This window comes from Leptonotus elevatus, chromosome 15 (genome assembly GCF_054856555.1).
Source record: "Leptonotus elevatus isolate MCC_2025b chromosome 15, RoL_Lele_1.0, whole genome shotgun sequence".
Lineage (NCBI taxonomy): Eukaryota > Metazoa > Chordata > Actinopteri > Syngnathiformes > Syngnathidae > Leptonotus > Leptonotus elevatus.
Genome location: NC_141253.1, coordinates 4,397,978 through 4,421,511, shown reverse-complemented (window position 1 = coordinate 4,421,511; position 23,534 = coordinate 4,397,978). Strand labels below are relative to the sequence as shown.

Sequence of the window (23,534 nt, the reverse complement as noted above, 5' to 3'; positions counted from 1 at the left end):
TCTCCCACTTTTTTGACATAAAAAAAAAGTGTTTTTGGGGGTGGTACAAAAATCTGTCCTTTTTGCCGATTTCAAAAGTGCTAATATGGGCCGATTCAATGGTCTGATCGATTAATCGTCGGGCCCTACTTAAATATAGTAGCATTCAGGGGAAATAAAAGCTACACTTGAATAATGGTTCAATCAAAATGTATCCAACATAAAAGTTTACATTAAAATTACTACTTAAGCACACGTATCACAGTTTAAAAACAAAGAGATTAAATCCAAATATATTGCACTAAAAAGTTAAACACAATGAACTGTACTCAGCTAGTGGTTCCTTGGCGTACCACTAGAGGGAGCCCCGCATACCACTAGTGATAACAACTATAACCAATACTCCTTGGTGAAATACAGTTATTAATGTAGTCCAAATATTAACAGACAATGTGATCTTCTGTATTACAGACCTGAGGAAGACCTTCGACCAAGAGCCGCTCGGGAAGGAAGTGTCACTGGAACAGGAAGTGTTGCTCCAGTGTCGCCCGCCCGAAGGCATCCCAATGGCTGAGGTAAGCTATGAGCCAAACTATTATTGTTAGCCTTTGTTTTGGTTTGGACTGCAGGTTATGGACGTTCCTTTTCCACTTTCCGTGTGTTTGGTTAACACAGCTCATAAAATTTGACGGTTAGTGAAGAAGAAAAAAAAGCAAATGAGAATCAAACCAGCTGTGTCCCGATGTTACTTCCTCCCAGTCGACAGTAGAACATTATAAAAGTGCATTTGAAAAGGCTCACCTGAGATTGCAGGAACATAAATAGAGGATGAAAGACGAGATTGATGTGGGGTAGTGGAGGAGCTACTCTGGCGTACGTGTGTGTGTGTGTGTGTGTGTGTGTGTGTTTTGCGGTTGGGAGGGGGGGGGGGGGTGTCGGAATGAACCCTGTCAAGGCTTGTGATTGACCTGGAAACGCAGAGTTAACCGAGTGGAACTGCACAACATTTCAGGTTCAAGTTTCAGGCGCTACTCGACAGACCGCCCTTAAACAATCGGTGCGGGCTGGAGTTGCCTGCAGCAGCCGTAAAGTGTCTGCGGCGTCTTCGCGAGCTCTTCTGGGGATTTGCTTGGTGCGGTGATTAAGGGCACAGCAGGGTGCTACGCTAACTCAAATGGATGACAATGATTGGTCAGTGAATGGGATGAAGGACTTGTCGCTAAAGTGGCCGTCTTGTTGATTTTTCCGTCTTTGAAAAAAGACATCCATTTATCCGCTATAGCGCTTGTCTTCATTTGGGTCACCAAAGGGCTGGAGACAATCTCAGTTGACTTTTGACACGAGCGGCTATTTATTTATGGTACCGACAATATTGTACAGTAGCAACAATTGCCGTAAGTTGCGGTCATCACCGGCCATGCATTTCTTGGATTGCCGGTCCAGTTTGGCATGTACGGAAGCATGCTTTCAGATTCTTTAATTACTCCCCATTACCTCATGCCTATAAAAAAAAAAAAGACAAAGGGGTTCCATTGCATCATTTATTTTCTCCACCCCTAAACTCAAACACAGCTGGACACAAGAGAACGTTGTATTGAGCGGAGATAAAAAAAACAGATGTGCGGGGTCTTTGGTTTCATCTGGATCTCGAGAAATACGTTACAGACGCTGCGACGGAAAGATCTGTCATATTTCTCCCGCCGACGCAGAAAAACACGGCGCGGAGAAGATGAGATGTTTTGAGTTGCTGCGGTTGCTTGGCTGGCTGCACGGCCGGCTGCGGTTTAAGCCGTAAAAAAAGGCAAACATTCGTAACAATTTTCTTATTAAATCGCGCTGACTGCATGCGATTGACTTTGTTGGACTTACTTCTGTGGCGTTCCTATATCGTCTTACTTTGTAGTTGGTTGAAAAACACGTTTGTTGGTTGGGATCGTAGTGACGACTCGGTGACTTTTCTCCTGAGAATTGAGTCGAATTTTATACATAAAGTCATGAACTGTCTGTCTGGCTTGCGGCCTGCCATGAGCAATTTTGCAATCCAAGCTAGTCATTAAATATTTTATTTAAGTTGATGCTGGTAAAGGTGGATCAACAAGTTTATTGTTAGCAATACCAACCATACAACAACCGGGGACACCCAAAGAAGGACCAAACGGTTGAGACCCTATATGGGTTCTCTGTGAGCAGATTACGACGGGTTAAAGATCTAATGAAAACAACTTGCATCGTCGTCATTGTTGGCCCCTCTCGCGCTCTTTTATAGAATTTGGCTTTGGAGAAGCGGGAAATGTTGAGTGAGGTCTGGATTCCGTCATCCCTCTGGTCAAGCGGGCTATCTTGAAATCTTTGTGATTCGAAGAGAAATCAGTTCTTCTTGTAAGATGAAGTCGGGCATTTTGAGACTTAAAGCGCTATGGATACAATTTAAGTGGACTTCAGTCTTTTCTTCTGAACTTTAAGATTTCTTGGATAGTTTTTAAACACAGAAAAATGTAGACTGAAAAGTCTTAGGCCTGATCGCGAAGTACTGCGAAAAGTGTTGGACCTTCAGACCAAACCACGCTCGTCCTCAAACTGGCTCTCCACTTGGTTTCACCTGCTTTAGAATCCACATCACCATCTTTGAAATGGACTCCAATGATGAGGATTACTGTTGAACGATGAAGCTCTACTGTAGGAGGAACAACAGCGTGGGGGGGTTTGGCTGAAGACTGTTTAGCGCTCTTTCTCTGTAACGTGGGACTTCTCGCCCAGAGGGACCGAAAAATGGAGTAATAAAGATGAAGACGAGGACGCAGAGCCTTTCCTGAGAGATCCTTGGCGAGACTCTTTCATTTGAATCTTAAGAGCCTCCTCGACTCCTTTCATACGCGAAAATGTGTGGCGGCCTCGTAAAACTGCTCGGTTGGAAGAATGCGGTTTTATTGTTCCTTCTCTTCTGCCGCGTCCTTCGTCTTCTCACTTCAAAGACGACAGAAAGATGCGGGTTCAGAGGTGAACGCGGCGCTCCGAGCTGCCCCGCTGCGCCTCGTTTCTATGGGAGCCCGGACGTTAATTCAGGCATCTCCTCGGTCAGTCGGGGTCCTGCAGCGTTATGGTGGGCGACCAGTCATTCATGCTCTGCGGGGGTGGGCGGGGTTTGGGGAAAGAGGGTCCTACTGCCATGATTAAGTCCCACTGGCATTGCTGAGAAGAAAAGGAATTTGTCAACCAAGAACAAAGTCGGTCTGCTGTCGTTTGGATTAAACCGACGTCCAGTTGATGCAGTTGACTTAAATGCATTCACACCGACTTTTAGGCTTAAGTGAATCAAAGGTTAAAAAACAAATAAAAGGTTTGACTTCACCTTCGGCAAACTAAGTCCAAAGGAAAATGTATTCATTACACCAAGGACTCTTAACTTTCTGGCTTCGGGGATCGCTTACCCTAAATATTCACTCAAATATTCAGAAAGAAATGTAACCAAATTCAGTTGATGCTAGCAGCCTCGCTAGGGCTGGTCTTAGTCTCTTGTGAACTAAAACCTTGTGGCAGAGCTAATGACGTCTGCTTGGTGGAGAGGCAAAACGTTTCGTAAGAGAACCGGAACAATCCAGTCGCAATCGATTCAATGCCTTGAGAACTTTGTGGACTTCCTTTAGTTTGTTTGTGGTGTCTTTGGGCTTTGCCCTGACTGTCAGCTAGCTGCGTTAGCAAAATGTTTCAACATCTCACGCTGCTTCTTTGTTCTTCTGTGAACAAGCGTGAAAGCTTGTGGCCATTTCTGCGATCAACTGAAAATGTCTTGATCTGGCTTGTTCACGATTGATCCGGAAAAATCTCTGGTCGCTATATTTAGCGAAGTGGACGTAGCTTTAGGGTTGATCACCCTGACTGGGTTGTGTCCGCCATTTTGTGCCTCCCAGCCCTCTTTTACTGGATAGCACAGAGGTACTTTATGTCACCTTAAGTGACTTCTTTGCCCGAAAGCGTCGACAGCCGCGACTGTCAAGAAGACCACGGCTTGAGGAGCTCGTAAAAGACGACGTGTGTGTTCATTAAAGTGACCCCCAGAGAGCAAAGGGGTGTCAGGAGGCCGCTTTCAAGCCTCTGTGGCAGCCGAGTCGAGATTGACCTCCAGGCGCTCACCTGTCAATCACGGGGAGCTTTGTTGGCAAATCGCTGCGCTCGACTCTAAAGTCCTCTGGAAATCATTACGCTACCTTTCAAAACATCTTTGGAACCGAAGGAGGCAACAGCGCTACTAAAAGCAAGTGCTTCTTTGTTTATGTTTCCAAATAAAGCAGTGAAAAATGCTTCTGTTTCTCCCGGCAATCTGGAACTGTTGGGAAGGTAAATTGCTTTGTGCCAGGTGGTTGCTTTTTCTTTTTTCTTTTAATTTAACATGGAGATGAGGTTTTAATGAGCGGATTTTCGTTTTTTTAAGCCAAACACTTTCCTAATCACCCCCAAAATGTGTTGGAGGACATTTTTGAACTTGAGTCGGTGTGCTTATTTATATCCGCGCTGCTCCTCAAATGACATCCACGCTTTAATGTGACTCTTCAAGCAGCCCCCACAGGATAAAAAAAAAACAAAAAAAAAAAACTCTGCATTCGTGATGCACATTAGCATGGATTGTACAAATCTTACAATGTGTGTTAACACAGGGTAACATATCGATGTTGGCTAATTTAATATAGCCTGCCGTCACTAGTAAGAAGGTACTGTAATTACCCCCGCAAGTGATTAAGTGCAGAAGTCACCTTCACTTTCAATCACTTTATTGAACAAATGGTGAAGAAATAAAACACATAATACTCATAAGAACATTCATACATGGCTAATGTGTTAGCATGTTAACATCCAGCAAACACTACACTATCATGTGCTGGCCAAGCCCCGCCTTTTAAAGCCGCAAACATAGCATGCTACATTAGAACGTGACGAAAAAAATAATCCCTATACCTTATGTAACATATCGTGTTTAATAATGCAAAATTAATGATCATTTTTAAAAGCTTGGACTTAAACACAGCTCCCTGACAACAAGTACTAAAATCACAAGGTTAGAAAAAGATGAGTGAAAATCAAAGTCTCATGGGAAAACCACCTTTCAGAAGCCTCAAAAACACACAGTAGAGCATCTCTCGTTCTGTGTTGTGAATATTTTCACAGCTTGACATTTCCATACTTGTCACGGAGGCAGATGCGCCACATATGGTCCCGTTACCTCGCCGTGAACAATTGAATAATTAGCTTGTAACATTTATTTTTTTATTTATTTATTTGCGGCACGTCCTCCAGGTGTGTCAGTTAAGGCGCCTCAGGGCAGATACAGTGAGAGCTCATATTGACTTGATGCACAGCACTGCCCCCCCCCCCCCCCTCACCCCCGCCCCCTCCGCACCAGCCCCACGTTCTATTTCTGACAGAACACTGATGAGTAATGAAAAGCTTCGTCTTGCCCAGGCTCTTAACAAGTGAGCCGATTGTATACCGTGTGTTCCATCGAACTGTATTTGGCTAATTAGAGATGTGTTGGCGTGCAACATTCCACGCCGTGGTCTGTGCCACATGGGCCCCCGCAATTAAGAAAAAAAAAAAGAGATGGTGCTCATCAAAGCGGTCAGCTAAATGTTACATCCGCCCAAAAAAGATTCATACATTTACTTTTAATGTTTAAAAAAATCTTCATAAACTCGACTTGAGACTTAGCTTGAAAAAAAAACAAAAAAACACCGTGTGTTTTCTTTGTTGTCATGGCCACTGCGGATCGCCAAATTTAGCTCTTTATAAACCACAGAGCAGCTGAGAAGCCTCTCATGTTGGCGCTAATGCTAACTGGAACTTTCTAAAATGTTGCATATGTTTGTGTTATAGACATTACGAAAAATTAGGGCTGTCACAAACAAATCTCTTTAGAATTGATTATTATCGAATCGATTATTCCATCGATTACTTAGGTCAAGTCACTTTACACTCCCACTCGATCACTGCTTAGCCATGTTGACGATTGGCAGTTCTATGCTTCCATAATAATCTTATAGGAATTAAATTCTACACTCTAAAAATAACCCCACTATGGGTCAAAAATGGACCGATGCTCTACTTGGGTCTCTTTGACACAAAACTAAATGTAAACGCTAAAAATTCTAAAAAAGGGCCCAAAATTCGCCCAAAAAGTTTTTGCGCTCAGAGGGGTTCGATTTTGAAGCGTATCGGAAAAAGGAAACAAGTTTTGCGAATAAATGCTGACAAGACCAGATACACGTCGCATGTTTTGGCCGGATATTACGTCACACGTACGTTTGTATTCACAAAGCAATGGCGGACGACGACGAAACATAAATCTTTTTGGTATCTTTACGGTTTATCAAGAATCACAAACGCAAAGTCATACGGCGTCATCGCACGGCACAGTCGCTTCCAGCATGATCTTCTTCTTCTTCTTCTTCTTCTTAAACTTTGTTTTGAGCCAGGCTAAGATGTGTGTGCGGTTGTCCCGAAAAAGGAAAGTTGAAGATGGGGCAGAAGTCGATCCCACGGTTCTGTGTAAAAAGTTGATAAAGTCCAGACTCTTTATTGATTTTAGTTTTTACAAGAGAGCAGGAGATTTGGATAGGTTTTGTGACATGTGGACTGTTAACGGGGCACTGTGCGACGTGAATGAGGAGGCGCTATGTTTTAGTGATGTTTTGATGTAAAAGATTTTTTTATTTTTTTTATCTATTTATTTAATTGCTCTTGCCGAGCTGTATGTTAGGAAAAGAATGTAAATAAGAGCGGCAAATAAATGTATTTTTTCAAAATCAAAAAATCTTTTAAATTCACAAGTCACACGTCCGTTTAGCCGCATTTTCAGCAAATGCGCTTACAAAATTCTAAACAATTGGATGGATACCTGACAACAGTAAAGCTACTTTTTATTATCATTTTTAATTATTTTTATTATCATTGCTGGAGCAAACTTGTCTTTTAGAGCCGGCCTTGATTTCAAGTCATCACAGTTGACCTTCTCCTGGATGTGTTTTGTCAAGCACTCGGTACGTGTCTTTGTACTTGCTATATCGGGACCGGCTCACATTGAATGCTTGCCATCTTCCTCCTCCTCCACATTGTATTGCCTTCCTTTTTTTTCTTTTCTTGTCTTTAAGTCCACGCCGTCACGATGTATTTTCCTCCTCCTCTAACCGTCTCTGTGACTTGCCGACATGTGACACTTTCCCCCCCGGTTAATGACAATAAAATGTGGCAATTACCTCTTCCGGAAGTTCCACTGCCAATCAGGAGCTAATGAGGGTGTGTGTGTGTGTGGGGGGGGGGGGGAAGTTGCGTGATTTGAGGAGAAATATGATGTCGAGTCTGCCTTACCTTCTCATCTCTGCTTTTAGTAATGAGTCCTAATTATAGTCGAGCGAGGCAAAATGTGAGGACTGCACCATTGCTCACTTTCTCGCTCGACTACTGCCCCCCCCCCCTCCCCAACAGCACCACATCTACACTGAAAAGCTCTTTTGTTCAATTTTTAATTACCAGCCCCGTATAAAAGTGCTCTTGACATCCGAACGCATCGCGTCTGCAGAGGCCGTCTGGCTGTGATTGGTGCAAAAGAAAAATTGGACAAGAAGCTTTTTCTTTTTTCCCCCCCCGCAGGCTGTCAGTCTCGTTTCGGAGAACACGACTCCTCGTCGTCCCTTATTTGTTCCATTAGGGGCACAAAATGGCAATCATAACATTATTGTTAGTAATCACATTTTGTTCTCGCCGCACGACGAGGCACTCCGACTAATAACGAGTGAATCTTTGCCAATTTAATGATAATCTTGGGATGGATTTACACGAACTTTCATTCTTGACAGTCTATTTAATTATGTCATCCTGTAAAGTGCAGATGGGAACTTTCACCTGTTCTTTTATTTTGAATGCTCGCTATACTAATAACAACCCAGGAGACTGCATATTCTCAGTTGAACTATTTACTGGATGCCAGAAAGATCGAGTACACAGCTGTAATATATATGGTTTGCCCTGTTTAAAAAAAATATATATAAAAAAATATATATATATAATGTAAAAAATATATATAAAATCTGTTTTTCCTGAGTCATTTTTTGAGAGAAAAAAATATTCAGAAAAACAGAAAATAAAAAAAATACTCAAAAAAATAAAGCTTCCCCCAAAAAATTAGTCAGAAAAACAGGATTTTATTAATTTTTTTCAAGTGAATGCAATACGCTTCCGTAGAATGAGCCTCATACAACCACCGAATCGTTGGAGGATTCTCAAAATCAAAGCTTGTAAAAGAAAACGGTTAAGTTTGAAAACAAGCTGGAGGTTTGCCACGAGGGAATTTTGATGTCTGATGTCTGTGTAGTGCGAAAGCATCGTTTCGAATCCACCGTCTATTTCCCTGTGAACACAGAAAACAGTGAAACCCGCTTGGGATGTTCTGCTGGCGTTGACTAACAACCTACTTTTGTGTCACAATCGGCTAATCTTCCCCTTCGAGAGACATCGAACAATGATGCTTTGTTTTTCTCTCTCTTTTTAAGAAAACGGTCACTCGTGTTGAAATCGCACTCGGCCCTCTCCTTTCTACTTCATCTCATCTTTTTCTAAACATCCTGCTTATCTCGACCTGCCCCGCTCGTCGTCTTATCTGGCAAACGGCAGTTTGGGGGCCGAGGGGTTTCACGCCGTCGCGGGACGCGACAATGAGCAGGAAGTCGGCATGTCGGGCCCCCTCATGGCTCGACCGCGCTCTTTGAAGATGAGGAAATATTTGGAATCAAAGTGTCTGCGGGGTTCTTTTCCAAATCATCCAGCAAAAGAAAAGGGTGTTCTTGTGATTTCCAGCCAAACAAAGATCCCAAATGTTCCCCCTGCTTCAGCCGTAGGAGTTCACTATCAGCATCATTTAGATAAAGAACTGGTGGGACAAGGTTAAAAAGCTCGGCAGACTCACTTGTGGGCTCTTGGACTCAAAATGAAATGTTGTTCTTGCGAGGGCAATTAGAAAACAAAGACAACAAAGAAAACGTGAGAAAACGTAGAAAACCAAGACAACGTTCTCCTTTCCCGGTCGCAGGTGGAGTGGCTGAAGAACGAGGAGGTGATCGACCCCGCCGACGACAGGAACTTCTACATCACCATCGACCACAATCTGATCATCAAGCAGGCGCGCCTCTCCGACACGGCCAACTACACGTGCGTGGCCAAGAACATCGTGGCCAAGCGACGCAGCACCACTGCCACCGTCATCGTCTACGGTGAGCCGCGCTGACCACATGATGGTCATATTTTAGCTGGCTTGGGTTTTGCTCAACATGATGGGGAGAATTTGCAATTTTGCTGTTAGCTGCTAGCTAAATTTGAATACAGCTGGGCTCGGGTTTGCCTCCCTCCCGGGAGACCACGTCGGAGTGTGTGGCGAAAAAACACATGAATAAAAAGATTTGAATATAGCTGCTAGCAAGATTTTAAAATAGCCCCTAGATAGATTTAAATACAGCTACTAGTCAGATTTTATGCACCTGCTAGCAAGATTTAAATATAGCTGTTAGCACGATTTAAATATAGCTGATAGCAAGATTTCAATATAGCTACAAGCAAGATTTCAATATAGCTGCTAGCAAGATTTTAAAATCGCTGCTAGCAAGATTTTAAAATAGCTGCTAGCAAGATTTTAAAATAGCTGCTAGCAAGATTTTAAAATAGCTGCTAGCAAGATTTAAATATAGATGATAGCACGATTTTAAAATAGCTGCTAGAAAGTTTTAAAATAGCTGCTAAATAGATTTTAAAATAGCTGCTAAATAGATTTGTATGTAGCTGCTAGCAAGATTTAAATATGACTCCTAGCAAGATTTAAATATAGATGATAGCAAGATTTAAATACAGCTACGAGCAAGATTTCAATATAGCTGCTAGTAAGATTTAAATATAGATGCTAGCAAGATTTGAAAATAGCTGCTAGAAAAATATGACTGTAGCTGCTAGCACGATTTAAGTTTAGCCTTTTTTTTCCACTCCTCCCACCAAAGTTGAATGAAGTGCAAGAAATTGTAAAGTACACAACGTGCGTGTTACTCACGCGATTTTACCCAATTTTTACTTTTCAAACATTTTTATTTTTCTCTAATTCATAAAATTGCACCCGTGTATGTACATTGTGTAGAAAAAGGCTAGACAGTGAACCTGCCGTTGCCGCTGCTGTAAGCGCGCACACACACACACGCACACACACTTTGAATTCGAACGAGCTTGTTTTACAGCCGATGCGCTCGACGTCTCAGCAAGGATTCCCTGTCACCGACGCGGGCAAAGCGCTTTTAATGTCAGCTTATCCTTGATAGGTAAAGTACTGCAATGTCACTTTGGCTTCGTGTCTCCAAAATGGGATGCGGTACATACGTTTGCTTAATTGTGTCATGTGTTGAAAGCGCCGCAAAGACAGGAAGAGATGAAGGGAACTTTGTAGTAATGTCAAAAAATGTGAAAAAAAGACAAGATAATTCACGTTTTAGGGCTGCAGGGAGTCCAATAGTCACTACAAAGGAGTATTAAGAGAAAGCAGGAGAAACAAATGAGTCAATGAGAATAAAGTTCTATTATTAAAGAAGCTCAAATATTATGTGAATATATTATTGTCATATGAGGTGGAGGATTATTTCGCTTGAGTCAAGTTGTAATATTAAAACCAAAAAACTAGTGCTGACTAATTTTTGCTGTTTAGGCTCCAGGATTTTTTTTTCTCTCCTGATGCTGAAGGTGGGCTTGACCGATAAGTAGCGGGGCGGAGGAAGTTACATAATATATGTTACAAAATATCTTAAAATACATCCCTGACAAAGACATCGAAACATCCCGCCCCCCAGAAAAATCAGCAAAAAAATCAGCCCAACTTTTGCCGATTTTTCTCTCTATTCTAAAGTTAAACAACAACAAAACATTGATATCTCAAGGACCACATGACTGTTTTAAAAATAGCTTACCAGTGACGAGACATTGTGAGGAATGTTGAGGAAGTGATCATTTGAAAACACAGATTTATAAAAATGAAGCTTTGCATATTGTTATTTATCTGCTGACTGAGAAATCGTTCGCATGATTGGTATTTTCACATAAATAAATATTAATTCGTAATAATAACATTTTTAAAGGTAATTTAAGCAAATTGTTATTTCAGAAGTGTTTATCAAACGGGTAGTTTTTTGCATTAATCGAGACCCAAAAATTATCTCTCTGGTTTTAAAAGGTAAGAAGTTATTTTTTTCACTATAAATTAATCATCCCATTAATCGCTTATTAGAATTTTATTCTGGCAAATATCGGAATCAACGTCAGCCTCTAAAATCCATATTAGACATATTAGGTTTTTTGTTTTTTTGTCTCGGCTGATGCTCGGTGTGAGAGTCAAGGTCTCGGAGCCTTGATGTGAAATGTCAGCGGTTGGTTGGCGTTTTGTGGCTGCACACTCCATTTTGCCGGCTGACAAAGACGGATGAGAGAGGAAAAAGAAGCATTAAGAGGAATCGGTGACTGGAAACTCGCCGCTATCTAACCGCCGTGTACTGTCAGGCTGCGTGACAAAGTGATGGGGCGGTCAAAAACAAAAAAAAACTAAAGTGCTACACTGTGTTGGCACATTCATGTCTATGTGCAGAATATGGCGGTGCCTGACTTTTCTCCAATCACGTTTACCTACTGAAATGAATGGAGGAAAAAATGGCTTTCTGTGACTCTTCCAGTCTCTTTGTGGCATTGTACCTCGCAATGTTGAGATACCACTCTGCTCATTACGTATCTTCCCGCCCACCCCCCAGTAAATGGCGGCTGGTCAACATGGACCGAGTGGTCGGTGTGCAACAGCCGCTGTGGGCGGGGCTACCAGAAACGAACGCGCAGCTGCACCAACCCGGCGCCACTCAACGGCGGGGCCATATGCGAGGGGCAAGGCATCCAGAAACTGCCGTGCAATCCTCTCTGTCCAGGTAAAGCTTGTACGCCAATAAACTCTGTGTTATATTCGTGAGAGGTTAATAGGGTTGCAAAGGGGTGGAATATTGACAGTGAATTTCTGAAACATTTCCATGGGGAGCAAAGCAAGTTGAAATTTACTGTAAAATTTAACACGAAACAAACCGAATTAGCATTTGATGGTGATTTGACCAAATCACATAACTTTTGCATACAAAAGGGTGTTAGCTTAGTGCTAACACATAATGCAAAATCCCTATCTATCTAGCAAGATAGCTAGCTACAGTATCTAGCTAGCTAACTAGCTAGCTACAGTATCTATCTATCTATCTCTTCCAAATTATTTTTATATTTATTTTTTTATTGAATTTAATGACCGTCAATTATGCTTCCTAGACTTTTGCAATTGACTTAAATAGCGGGGGTCAACTGTATTATCCTAAGGTGTGTGCACCACAAAGAGCAGTACAATATACGTTGAATTAAATCAAATAGAAGTGAAACATTGAATTGATTATTCATCAGCTAATCGAAATCGATTATCAAATACATTTTTGTTAAACTTAAAATTGTTCTTATCCTTGAAATTGTGGTTTATTCGATTTGATTTGATTTGCAATCATTTGCTTTTACTTTGGAAAACAATCAACATTTTTGCTGATTTTTCTGATGGATCCTATAGACAAAATTTGTAACTGAATCATAATTAATTTAAATCTTTTTGCAATTTGAAAGAATGTCCTGTTTTTGAATCAAGTTGGAAATATATTTTTTCCCAACTGATCGATTAATTGACAAAATAATCGGCTAGTTACAGCCCTAAAATGTAATAATTAATTGAAATAATTATTTTAAACGAATAAATTGTTGTTAAAAACTTATTTAAAAAAAAAAACATAAGTCAAGGTATGAGTTTATATTTATTCCTTATTAAGACCCAAGCTTCAATTTGTTAAATTCCTATTTACAGTCGTTTCGTCGCATACGTTCACTTTGATTCCCATGGAATGCAAATTGCCAGATTGTTGCAACCCCCGGACAAACTGCATTTTCACGTCGTCATTATTCACTTCATGCCCATTGTCAGTCACGCGTTTGTGCTGTCTGTTGTGTGGTAGTGGATGGCCTGTGGACAGAGTGGAGTAAGTGGTCCACCTGTGGGACAGAGTGCACCCACTGGAGGAGGCGGGAATGCGGCGCGCCGGCACCCAAAAACGGTGGCAAGGACTGTGATGGCATGGTGCTGCAGTCCAAGAACTGCACGGACGGCTTGTGCATGCAGAGTGAGTATTGTCAGAGTCGGCTCGTTCGCTCGTCGCCATCCCTCCCTCGCCAAAAATCACTCGCTCATGCTGTTTCATTTCACTTCAAACGCTAACGGCAATCTTTTCCCAGCTTCATGTCTTGCTTTGGGCAACATTTGACCTGATCCCTGACTCGAGTTCTTTGCGGCACTCGAGCCGCAACAGTTTTTTTTTTTGACAATCGTTCCAAAGAACCAAAACGATTTTCCTTGCAATCCCTGTGTTGAGTTCTATGCGGCGCTCGAGCCGCAAACATTTCTTCAAACTTGACAATTGTTTAAAAAAAAAAAGTATTTATTGCAATCCCTGAGTTGAGTTCTAAGTGCTACTTGAGCAATTTTTCTTAGCCAGTCTACTTCAACCTGGCGAATTGTTCTGTAGACTAAACATTTTTTATGTCTTTGTTCAATTCTAATCTAGGATTTGAGTTCTATGCGGCACTTGAGATGTAACAATTTTTCTTAGCTTGTCATCTTCAGACTGGACAGTTCTTCCGTAGACCATAACTGGTACTGTATTTATTTTCAGTTGCAATCCCTGAGTTGAGTTCTATCTGGCACTTTGGCAATTTTCCTTTGCCAGTGTGCTTCAACCTGGCTGATTGTTCCATAGACCAAAAATTTTTATTTCCTTGTTAAATTCAAATCCACGAGTTGAGTTCTATGCTGCACTCGAGCCGTAACAATTTTTCTCCGCTTACCTCCTTCAAACTTGACAATTGTTCCATAAGCCAAATATGGTACTTCCTTCTTGAATTCCAATCCTCGAGTTGAGTTCTATGCGGCACTCGAGCCGTAACAGTTTTTCTTTGCTTATCTCCTTCAAACTTGCCAATTGTCACATAGACCAAAAAGAGTATCTCTTTTTTTCAGTTCTAACAGTGCGAGAGTGATTCAAGTCTACGTTATACCAGTTGCAATTTTCATCACTGCTAATTAGTGTCATAGCAGCACTATGTAATACACCAAAAGTATATATTATGCTTAAAAACACGCACATGGAGATTACACTGTGCAATTACTGCTTATGAGTCTCGTTTTTTTTTTTACAATGGCGATTATATGGCAATCACACAAGAAACAGTCTGCTGTGATTGCTAGCTTTTATTTTTAAAAATATCTGGAAGGAAAGCCGAGGCCGCAGCGTGGCTCAAGTTTGACCTGACAGTTCCATGTCTTTGAAAGGGCGCAATTATTGCTGGTAATGGCTCGCTCTCGCGTTCACGATCATTTCAAAGTTCACAAACAGCTGCAGGAGTTGAAAGCCTTTTCAAAAAATGGCATTTTTTTCTCTCTTTCTTGCTATTGGTTTTGTTGTTTTGTTATGTGGGTGTGGGTGGTAACCCCACCACCCCCCCACCCCCAAAAAACAAGACAGTTTGTTGTGGTGCACTCAGAAGCGTTTCCTGAGGCGATGAGTTGTTTGAGTCTTTTATTTGAACAAAAACTAAGCGGTTGAAACGCTTGCCAAACGTGCTGCCAACTCTCCCGTGAAAATACGCTGATTTACTCTTGTTTGCATTCATACGTCCAAGCACACCTTATGTCTACTTACGGACTTGTAGAACCCTGCACGGGATTTCCTGTACTTACTCAAATAGTGACCCCGCCCCTTAAAGCCACGATGATATCATTTCAAGTATTGATGTTTGTTTTTTTGTTTTTTTAGGAGACGCTAAGAGCTTGAAGCCGCTCATGTCAATGCTAACGACCATTTCCACTCCCGACTGAGGCGAAGGAGCCCATTTCGTGAACGCTCGCATTAAGGCAATGGAACTCACCTCCGAGCGCTGATTCACTCCCCGCAGTGATGCATGCTGGGAGGTTTCCGACGCCAGTAAATGCTTCTGATCCTATTTTCTGTCCTTGGATCTCATTTCAACGCTTTCGAGGCAGTCGAGCGCTAAAACACGGTTGAGAATTTGATCAAGAATGCACGCGCTCAAGTCTCCCAAGATACATGAGGCCAAGAGTTAGTGTGATAACGTGTTGGATTTACACCGCAGTACAAAGTGGACATTTGCGATTTTGTTCATTCAGCTATGCACATCCTATTTAATTTTCCATGTGAAACATTATTCTTAAATATCACTGTTAAAAATGGAGTATCGGCAATTTTGTCGTTGGCATCTGTTGAATGTAACTAATAAAGTAACTTGTAATGTAACAAATCAAGTAATGAGTAATGTAACTCAGTTGCTTTTAAAGTCAAGTATTCAATTAAGTATTTCAGTTACCTTTTCAAAATGTGGCAACACTGATATCAATAAATTTAAATATCATAGACAAGTTATATTATTTATTATTGTAAAACGATATGCCATTTCGTTAACTCATTCACTCCCAGCCACAGAATATTGTGGTCTATTTCTATAAAAACATGGAGCCTACCAAAAGAAAGATTAGAGTCTCTTCTTTCATCAGGAAAAAAAAAGTATATTTCTATCTGTTGATAGAATCCATTTTGCAGCAATTAGCATTAGAATATAGCTAAGTTTAATTATTATTCACAAATCAGTTTAAAACAGTGTGGGGGGGAGTTTTTTGCAACATGGCCCTTTTTGATCTCTTATACTCTGCTGCCACCTGCTGGCCGTTTTTGTAATAACTACCATTGCTTCAAACATTCTCTTCAGTTCAGAGGCTGCATCAAAGCCTTCTGTATGCTCTAGCATGAAAAAACATAAACGTATAAATACGTCTTTGGCAGCATGGTAATATTACAAAAATAACTTATTTATATGTTTTTTAAATGTGAAAATAATTTTCAAAAGGCTAACTTCTATATTTACGCAAGCATAGAACTGGCAATGTGGAGCAAACATTTATGACTGGCTTTTTTTTGTGAGAACGTTCGAGTACGCTCGCAGATCCGTTCAAAAATACTCGTCAGTACTTTCGAACATACTTGCAAACATACTCAAGTTTATTTCTCATAAATTTGTGAGGGTTTTTTCACGCAAATTTGCCACTTACTAATGTCACAAATCTGCAAGTTTATTTCTTGTAAATGTGTAAGTTCTTTTCTCTGAATATTACCCCTCCTCTGAAAAAAAAAATATATATATAGTTATATGTGGCACCAATACGCCATCGTAGTTTCGAGATGACTAATTAAGACAGACGTAAATAACGCGCTTATATGTTTAAATGCTTGTTGATCTGCTGTGATTGGCTGGCAGCGATGGCCTCCGCGTTTGATGATTACGCCAACAAGTGGTCCTCATCTATCACCTCATTGATTTTGCCGCTCGTCTCCCTGTGGCTCTCTGCCTCCCTGATAGAGACATTGTTTGTGTAGTTGTTTATGGACGGCCCCTGCAAGACCAAAGATTATGTGTAGTGGTGCACTGTGCCTGGCAGGAAGCCCTCCTCCTCCATCTTTTGCTGGCATCGGCAAAGAAATCTTTTAACTGTGAATTGTTAAAGCGGACACAGCGATGCCTGGGCTTGTCTCTTTTGGCTAGATTTGTCTCCAATAGTTTTCCTTCCTCATCTTTCAAGCTGACTTCTTTCCTAACATCGTTGCTTATCTGACTCACTTGGGCTGGATTTACACTGAGGGTCCGGTTGACACAATTCCAATTTACTCTCAAGTGACACAATTGGGATTATTTGTCCTGGCAGCGTCAAGAGGAGAAAATCGGAATCAAGTATTGGGGAGAATCAGTCATCGATAGGAGGTAGAACTGTCTTTTCCCACCTTATTGAGTATTTTTCATTAGAAAAAACTAACAAAACTGTCACAAAGTATACACTGAAATAATGATTTTGTCTTAATTCACTCACAAATGAACTTAGTGTGAAAGTTTAGTTTAATAAACAGCAATACCAGAGAATCCCGGCAATTCATGTGGGATGGGGACAGAGCCCTGTGGCGCGGATGGTGAAAATGCAAGTGCTACAATATATTATTTTATGGGCACAACCCAATAGAGATACTAACTGTTGGCTGGAACTAGAACAGAAGGATTGTAATAACCTCAGACTCCTAGATTTACTCTTTATTACAACATCGATTAAGCGCCATAACTGCTTTAAAAATCCAATGATTTCCGCCACCCTGACTGCCTGGTGGAAGGCACTAGAAATGACAAAAGCCAAAGTGGAGCCCAGCGGGCTTTCTCCCCTATGGCATAACCCCGACTTTCAAATTAACAACCAATCGTTTTATTTGAATGTGTGGGAGCAGAAAGGAATTACACATCTCCACCATCTCTTCTCAGATAATATGTTTATATCATATACATCCTTGCTCCAAAAATATAAAATAAAAAACGGAAACTTTTTACATTATTTGCAAGTTAAAAGTATGATAAAGAAACAAATTCCAACACTCCAGGGTACGCTCCAACCGCCTGTTTTAGCTAAAGATATTACCAAGCTTTCTCCAACAACAACAAAAAAACTCTCAAAAATATATAAGTTACTTTCATATACTGATAAAACGTCTTTACCCATCTCAAAATGGGAAACAGACTTGTCTATAGCTCCGGAATCTGTCTTTTGGATTCAAGTTTGTGAAAATGTTTTTAAAATGACAAAACACACAAATTTACAACTTATCCAATATAAAATTATTCACAGAACATACATTACTCAATATATGATGAAGAAAATGGGACTCTCAGACTCCGACATTTGTCTCCAGTGTTTACAAAACACTACAGACACTTATTTTCATGCTTTATGGTTATGTACTCCGGTTATGTGTTTCTGGACTAAAGTCTTAGAAAAACTTTCCGCTGTCTTGGACTGTAGGATACCGTTCTCTCCAAACTTGTGTTTGCTAGGTGACTTAACAACAATTGACTTACCACATAAACAATTTCAATCTATACTTGTAGCCCTTACTATCGCAAAAAAAACAATTCTTGTTAACTGGAAAAATAAACAAACTTTGAATATCGACCAATGGTCTAACCTCCTCATAAATCATATTTTAATGGAAAAAATATCTGCCTCAAATAAAAACCAAATGTCAAAATTTAAAGAAACATGGTCTACGTATATAGAATTTTTTAACCTAAACTTGGATTTTAATTCTGCCTGTTAGCGAGAGCCACAGCAGCGTTATAACTGGCATTGATGTTTCTGTATTAGGCAATTTGTAACTAATGGTTGTGTTTCCATAGTCAGGAACCCGGCTGCTGCCAGCGGGATCGAGCGGATTCACCTCCGATGGGCACCAGGGGTTGATATTCGGATTCACGGCATGCCAGTGGGTTAATTCTGTGGGTGCTGTCCCCCCTGGCGGGGAGTGGGCGGGTCTGCCCCTCTGTTGGCTGCTGGGTGGCGGCTGCGTCTTGGCCGTTCCCTGGGTCTCTTGGGGGGTGCTGCGTTGCGGGGCTTTCCCTGGTGTCGGGGGCGGCGCCGTTCCGGCGCGGTCCGTCGCTCTGGGCCCGGCGACGCGGTTCGGGGCCTGTGGGCCGCCGGGGTGCCCGGTGGTTCCCTCTCCCCTCCCCCTTCCTCCCCCTTGCTGCCTCTCCCTCCTCGCCTCTCCCCGCCCGTCCTCCGCCTCCCTGTCCCCTCTCCCTCGTCGCCCTTCCTCCTCCTCTCCCCCTCTCCTTGCGTCCCTGCCGCTGCCCCCTGCCCTTCTTGTCGTCCCCTTCCCTCCTCCCTTCCCCTTCCCCGGTACGCCTTCCTTCCCCTCCCCTGGGCCGGGGGCTCCATCCATGGCCCGGGTCTCGGTGCTATGGGGGCCGGCGGGGGTGGCTGGGGTTTGGTGTCGTGCCCGCCCCGCTCCGGTGGGCGTCCTGACACCTCGGGCGGGACCCAGTATCCGGGGGGCGAGCCCTATCGCCCCGCCGGACGGGTCCCATATGCCCGCCGGGGTCCTGGTGGGGTGGGTGGGGGCTTGGTGGGCCGGTGCGCCTCCTGCCCCCGCCCGGTTGGGGGGGGCCCCGCTGGTCACACCTCTTAACTCACTACACTAGGTTTGCACAATACACTTTTATAGACATATAGGGCACATAACACACTTTGGGGGGTGGGGTAGGGTGGAAACACCGTCTTCACCCTACAACTCCCCTCCAATTTTAATACACCACACAACTTGTGGGTGGGGGGGGGGCTTGGGGGCTTGTGGGGGTGCCATCGGTTGGGGGCCGCAGTATAGAGCAGTGCTGCGGTCCCCTGTCCGTGTCGCCACCCCCCCCCCCCCCCGCCCTATCTATTTTTTTTAATGCACCACATACACTCAGCACTCGGGGGTTGGGGGCCGGTGGGGTGCCTGGTGGGCCTGCAGTGCCCCGTCCTGCTGCGTTGGGCCGGGGGCGCGGGCCGTGTTGGGGCGGGGGGCGCTCCTGCTCCTGGGTTTGCTCTCCGGCCGGTGGCCCTGGTGGGGCCCGGGGGTCGTCCTTTGGCGCTGCCGCGGCCTGGGGGGCCCTGAGGTGTTGCGCTTGCTCTGTTCCGGCGGGGGTCGACGGCTCCCCTCTTTGGTGGAGATTTTCATGCATGCCAGATCCACCACACCAGCATCTACCGAAACTCAGACACAATCTGTTTCCTCCTCAGGTTATTGAATCGGTGGAGGCTGGTGTCTCGGATCTCACGCGGCTTCGTCTGTCCTTCCTTCCTTTTCTCGGTCTCTCCGTTGGTCTCTTGAGGCCTCCCTGACTTTATGTTTTTTGGATTTGTTGGGGTCTGGATGTTTCTTGGGCTGGGGAGGAGTTCTGGTGGGGGGTGTCTGGTCGGTGCTGGATTTCACCTTCCTTGGTTTTCTTCGGTCCCCTCGGGTCTCCTGGTGTTCGATTTAGGTGAACGGTATAAGATTTTTTTTTCTAATAGGTTTTCTGGTGAGCTAACAAACACACGCACGCACGCACGCACACACACATACTCACCCACACACAAAAAAAAAAAAAAAAAAAGTATGTATGTATGTATGTATATATGTATATATGTATGTATATATGTGTATATATATATATATATATATATTTAAAAAAAAAAAAAAAAAAAAAAAAAAAAAGAGCAATGATGATGACATTTCCGAATGAACAATACTGAGCTCTTAATAAAAAAAAAAAAAAAAAAAAAAAAAAAGAAAATAAAAAAAAAAAAAAATAAATAAATAAAAAAAAAAAAAAAAAAAAAAAATGCAAGTGCGACTGACCCCTTTCAAAAAGGCAGCAAAGCACTACTTTTATTTTAGACATAGATATTTTTACGTGACATATGGCTTTGGCCTCGTCACAAAAATAGGGGTTTGTCAGTAAATAATGCGAAAAGGGTGCGTCTGGTATATGTGATATGTAGAAAAAAGGACTGCCAATGAAAATTAGCTTAGCTTAGCTAACTTGGGCCCAGTGTTGATTAATGTGCATTGTCCCTTTTCAAATAAACAAATTCAAATGCTGACCAATCGCGATAACCCTTTTTGATGATGTCATCGTATCTGCTTTGATGTGAAAATAACTTCAAACACATTGAGGGATGCTAGATGCTAAGCTAACTGCTACCCACCAGCTGTGACTGGCTAGCTTGCCTAGCTAAACACTCTTCTTATGTAAGCGTGATATTATTGGATGTGTGTAAAAAAAAATTAATAATAATAAGTCAGGTGTTAAATCAGAATTGAGCACTTGGACCTCTCTCCGGTGCCACACGGCAGACTTTTGGCTTCTGTTGGATACCGGTGACGGTACGGCTGCCGGCTTCAGTACTAACGCCACCACTCTCGCTGCGCTTCTAAGCCGGCTTGATGGATGGCGTCAGTCCCTTACTCGAACCGCTGCGCTCCCTCAGCCTCTCCTCATCGGTCTCCATGCCGGAGAAGGGAGGGGCCAAATCAAGAAGGATGTTCTTCCCCGTGTCATTTTTCCTACTCATGACTTTGTTGCTGTCTCATTTGTTGAGTTTGTTTTTCTGTTGGCTTAAATTTGATTTTCATCATCCCTCTCTCCCGCCATGTTCCAACTCCCCCCCTCCTCCCCCCCCCACCCCTCTCGACTCTCCCGCCCATTCCTTCCCTCTCTTCCTCAAGGTTCCTTATATCAGAAGTCAGCTGAGGCTAAAGGCAAGCTTGGTTTGGGAAATACATGTGAGTTCCTCTTTTAATTTCATTTATTATTTTCGTTGCCATGTCTTGTCTTTCCACACACATTTCTCCATACTTCTCAGCACCAAAAAAAGGGCCATTTACTGTACATACAATAAGCTTCAAAACTTTTTAAATACATTTATATATATATATTTTTTTATATTATATATTATTATTCATATATTACTTAATTTATTAATTAATTTGTTTATTTACATTTACAAACGATAATTTGAGATTTGAGTGAGGCGTTACCAGTCTCTATTAGTGTCTTCAGGCACCTCCTTTTTTTTTTTAATTGGATGTTGTGGTTGTATAACATAGGCCCAAATATATCACGTGCTGCCGTAATATCCACAACAGGCATGAATCAAAAAGCCAATTGCAGCGAAATGATGTTCCTCCGTGTAGATCAATGAAACTGCTTACAGCGTTTTTACGCTGACAATCGGCGGCCCAATAAAAACCGACCCGAGTGCCGACCTTTCGTTTGTCAAAGGCTGCTGTTTGATTGCTTTTTCCCCCCAAACGATGTCGTTTATGCAGGAGAGAAGTCGATATAGAATTGTGCTGTAAAGCACATTCACGCTCACATTCATCTGCTGTGACTTGTTTAAAGGCGGTTTATTATGGAAAATTGCTTTTAACAGCATCATGTATACAAATAGTCGGACCTCTGGCGTGGCTGCTCACGCATCAAGTGTGAAGTTACACGATCCAATAAATCTCCTGTGAGATGGCGATTTTTGAAAACGCCGGCGAGCAGGGTGCCAAATTGTGACATCACAATGAGGCAAATTTACATAATTTCAACCTGACGCCAAGTTTCTTGGCTTGGAGCGAGGCTGGGCCAGTTCCCAAGAAAGCAAAAATTCAAAATGTCTCCCTTAAAGATATGAAAAGGACCTAGCAGCAAATTCACCATGCCATGTCCTTTTATTTTTCCTTTCACAGAATTGCCTTTTTAAAATGCATATTTTAGTTTTTTTTTCTTCCCTTATTTTGTCACAGCCTGGTGGTCTATCTTAACCTTGTTGCGTCCCAAAAAGCTCAGCAGGCTGTTCATCCGGAAGTTAATTCTCCTGTCTGCGTCGTAGTAATAATAATAATAATAATCCCTTTTCATTTCCAATCCTTGTACTTTTTCTGCGAACTGACAATAGCTCATGTTCAAAAGGATGTATTCATCTAAGTGATACATTTTAATGCGTACACTTAGCAGGTTGCTGCCTTTATCATCAAAGTGCGGACGGAAGATTGTTCCACGCTGGGGGGGGGGGGAAGGGGGGATGGGGTTGCACGTTAAATAACCGCAGGGAAGCTGGAGAAGTGAAATTACATTCTCCCGCTTTCATCACTCGGCTCCCCGCTCAGCTGTCGGTTCCCGTCTGTGGCGGCGGAAGGATTAGGATGAGGATGACGATGTTATCCTGACACTTCAGACTTCCAAGTGTACAAAAAAAAAAAAAAAAAGTAAATAAAAAAAATCCTGCATTTTTCCACCTGACTTAATTGTGCATTTTAGTCATTGTCATGTTGGTTCTGCGACGGTCCTGATGGATTTCACAAGCTCACTTTGCGGTGCGTTTTCCTGCCCTTTTATCCTCTTTTGTGCAGGAAGACTTTTGCAGGGACACACATATGCAGTGCCATCCCCCTTGCAGGCCCATTTAGCTTGGCTTTTGTGGCATTTGCTGCCATCTACTGGCTAATTTGCAAGCATCTTAAAACTGCTGTATTGTATGCTTTGGAATAATGTATTGGGATGCACTGTTAGAGCAGGGGTGTAGTTTTTTCCATATTTCATTCTTTCTACGTGCTAAATAAATAAATATCATAATACAAATGAATGTTATATAATTAGGCAATATTGCAAAAGTGCATCATCACAACAACTGGTGTGATTATTTATTTTATACAATAGTTCCTCAAGCGACATTTATTAGTTAACAATAAAAAGCAACAACTAATTCTGGTTATTTTGTTTATTTCTTCAATTAGTTATTCAGCTCCACCCAACACAAATACTTCAGCAAACAATGGCGTTAGCCGCTCAGTTAGCTGACATGCTGACTAGCCAAAGTGTTAGCTTCAACGTTGACAAAAAGAAAAATGAAACACATGAAGTTTGTTTCACTTTTACAAGCGACGTAGATGGTGAGTTCACTACATGTCAGGTCACGTCACGCTACTATGACTTGCACTCGTTAGCTTTGTTAGCATGTTGGCTGAGTGTCATTTAAT

At 42.3% G+C, this 23,534-nt stretch overlaps 1 protein-coding gene across 10 annotated transcripts in view; it reads left to right on the top strand.

Annotated features, from left to right (window-relative positions):
* The window catches only part of unc5cb (unc-5 netrin receptor Cb), a 144,603-nt gene that overhangs the window by 106,319 nt on the left and 14,750 nt on the right, over window positions 1-23,534 (top strand). For 6 of the 10 annotated variants that reach the window (XM_086096190.1, XM_086096191.1, XM_086096188.1 and 3 more), the window contains 5 exons: window positions 451-554; window positions 9,053-9,233; window positions 11,790-11,957; window positions 13,062-13,226; window positions 21,234-21,290. In XM_086096190.1, the coding sequence (XP_085952316.1) occupies window positions 451-554; window positions 9,053-9,233; window positions 11,790-11,957; window positions 13,062-13,226; window positions 21,234-21,290 (675 nt within the window). The remainder of the gene's footprint in view (window positions 1-450; window positions 555-9,052; window positions 9,234-11,789; window positions 11,958-13,061; window positions 13,227-21,233; window positions 21,291-23,534) is intronic. The other 4 variants (XM_086096193.1, XM_086096194.1, XM_086096196.1 and 1 more) reach the window with 3 other exon arrangements.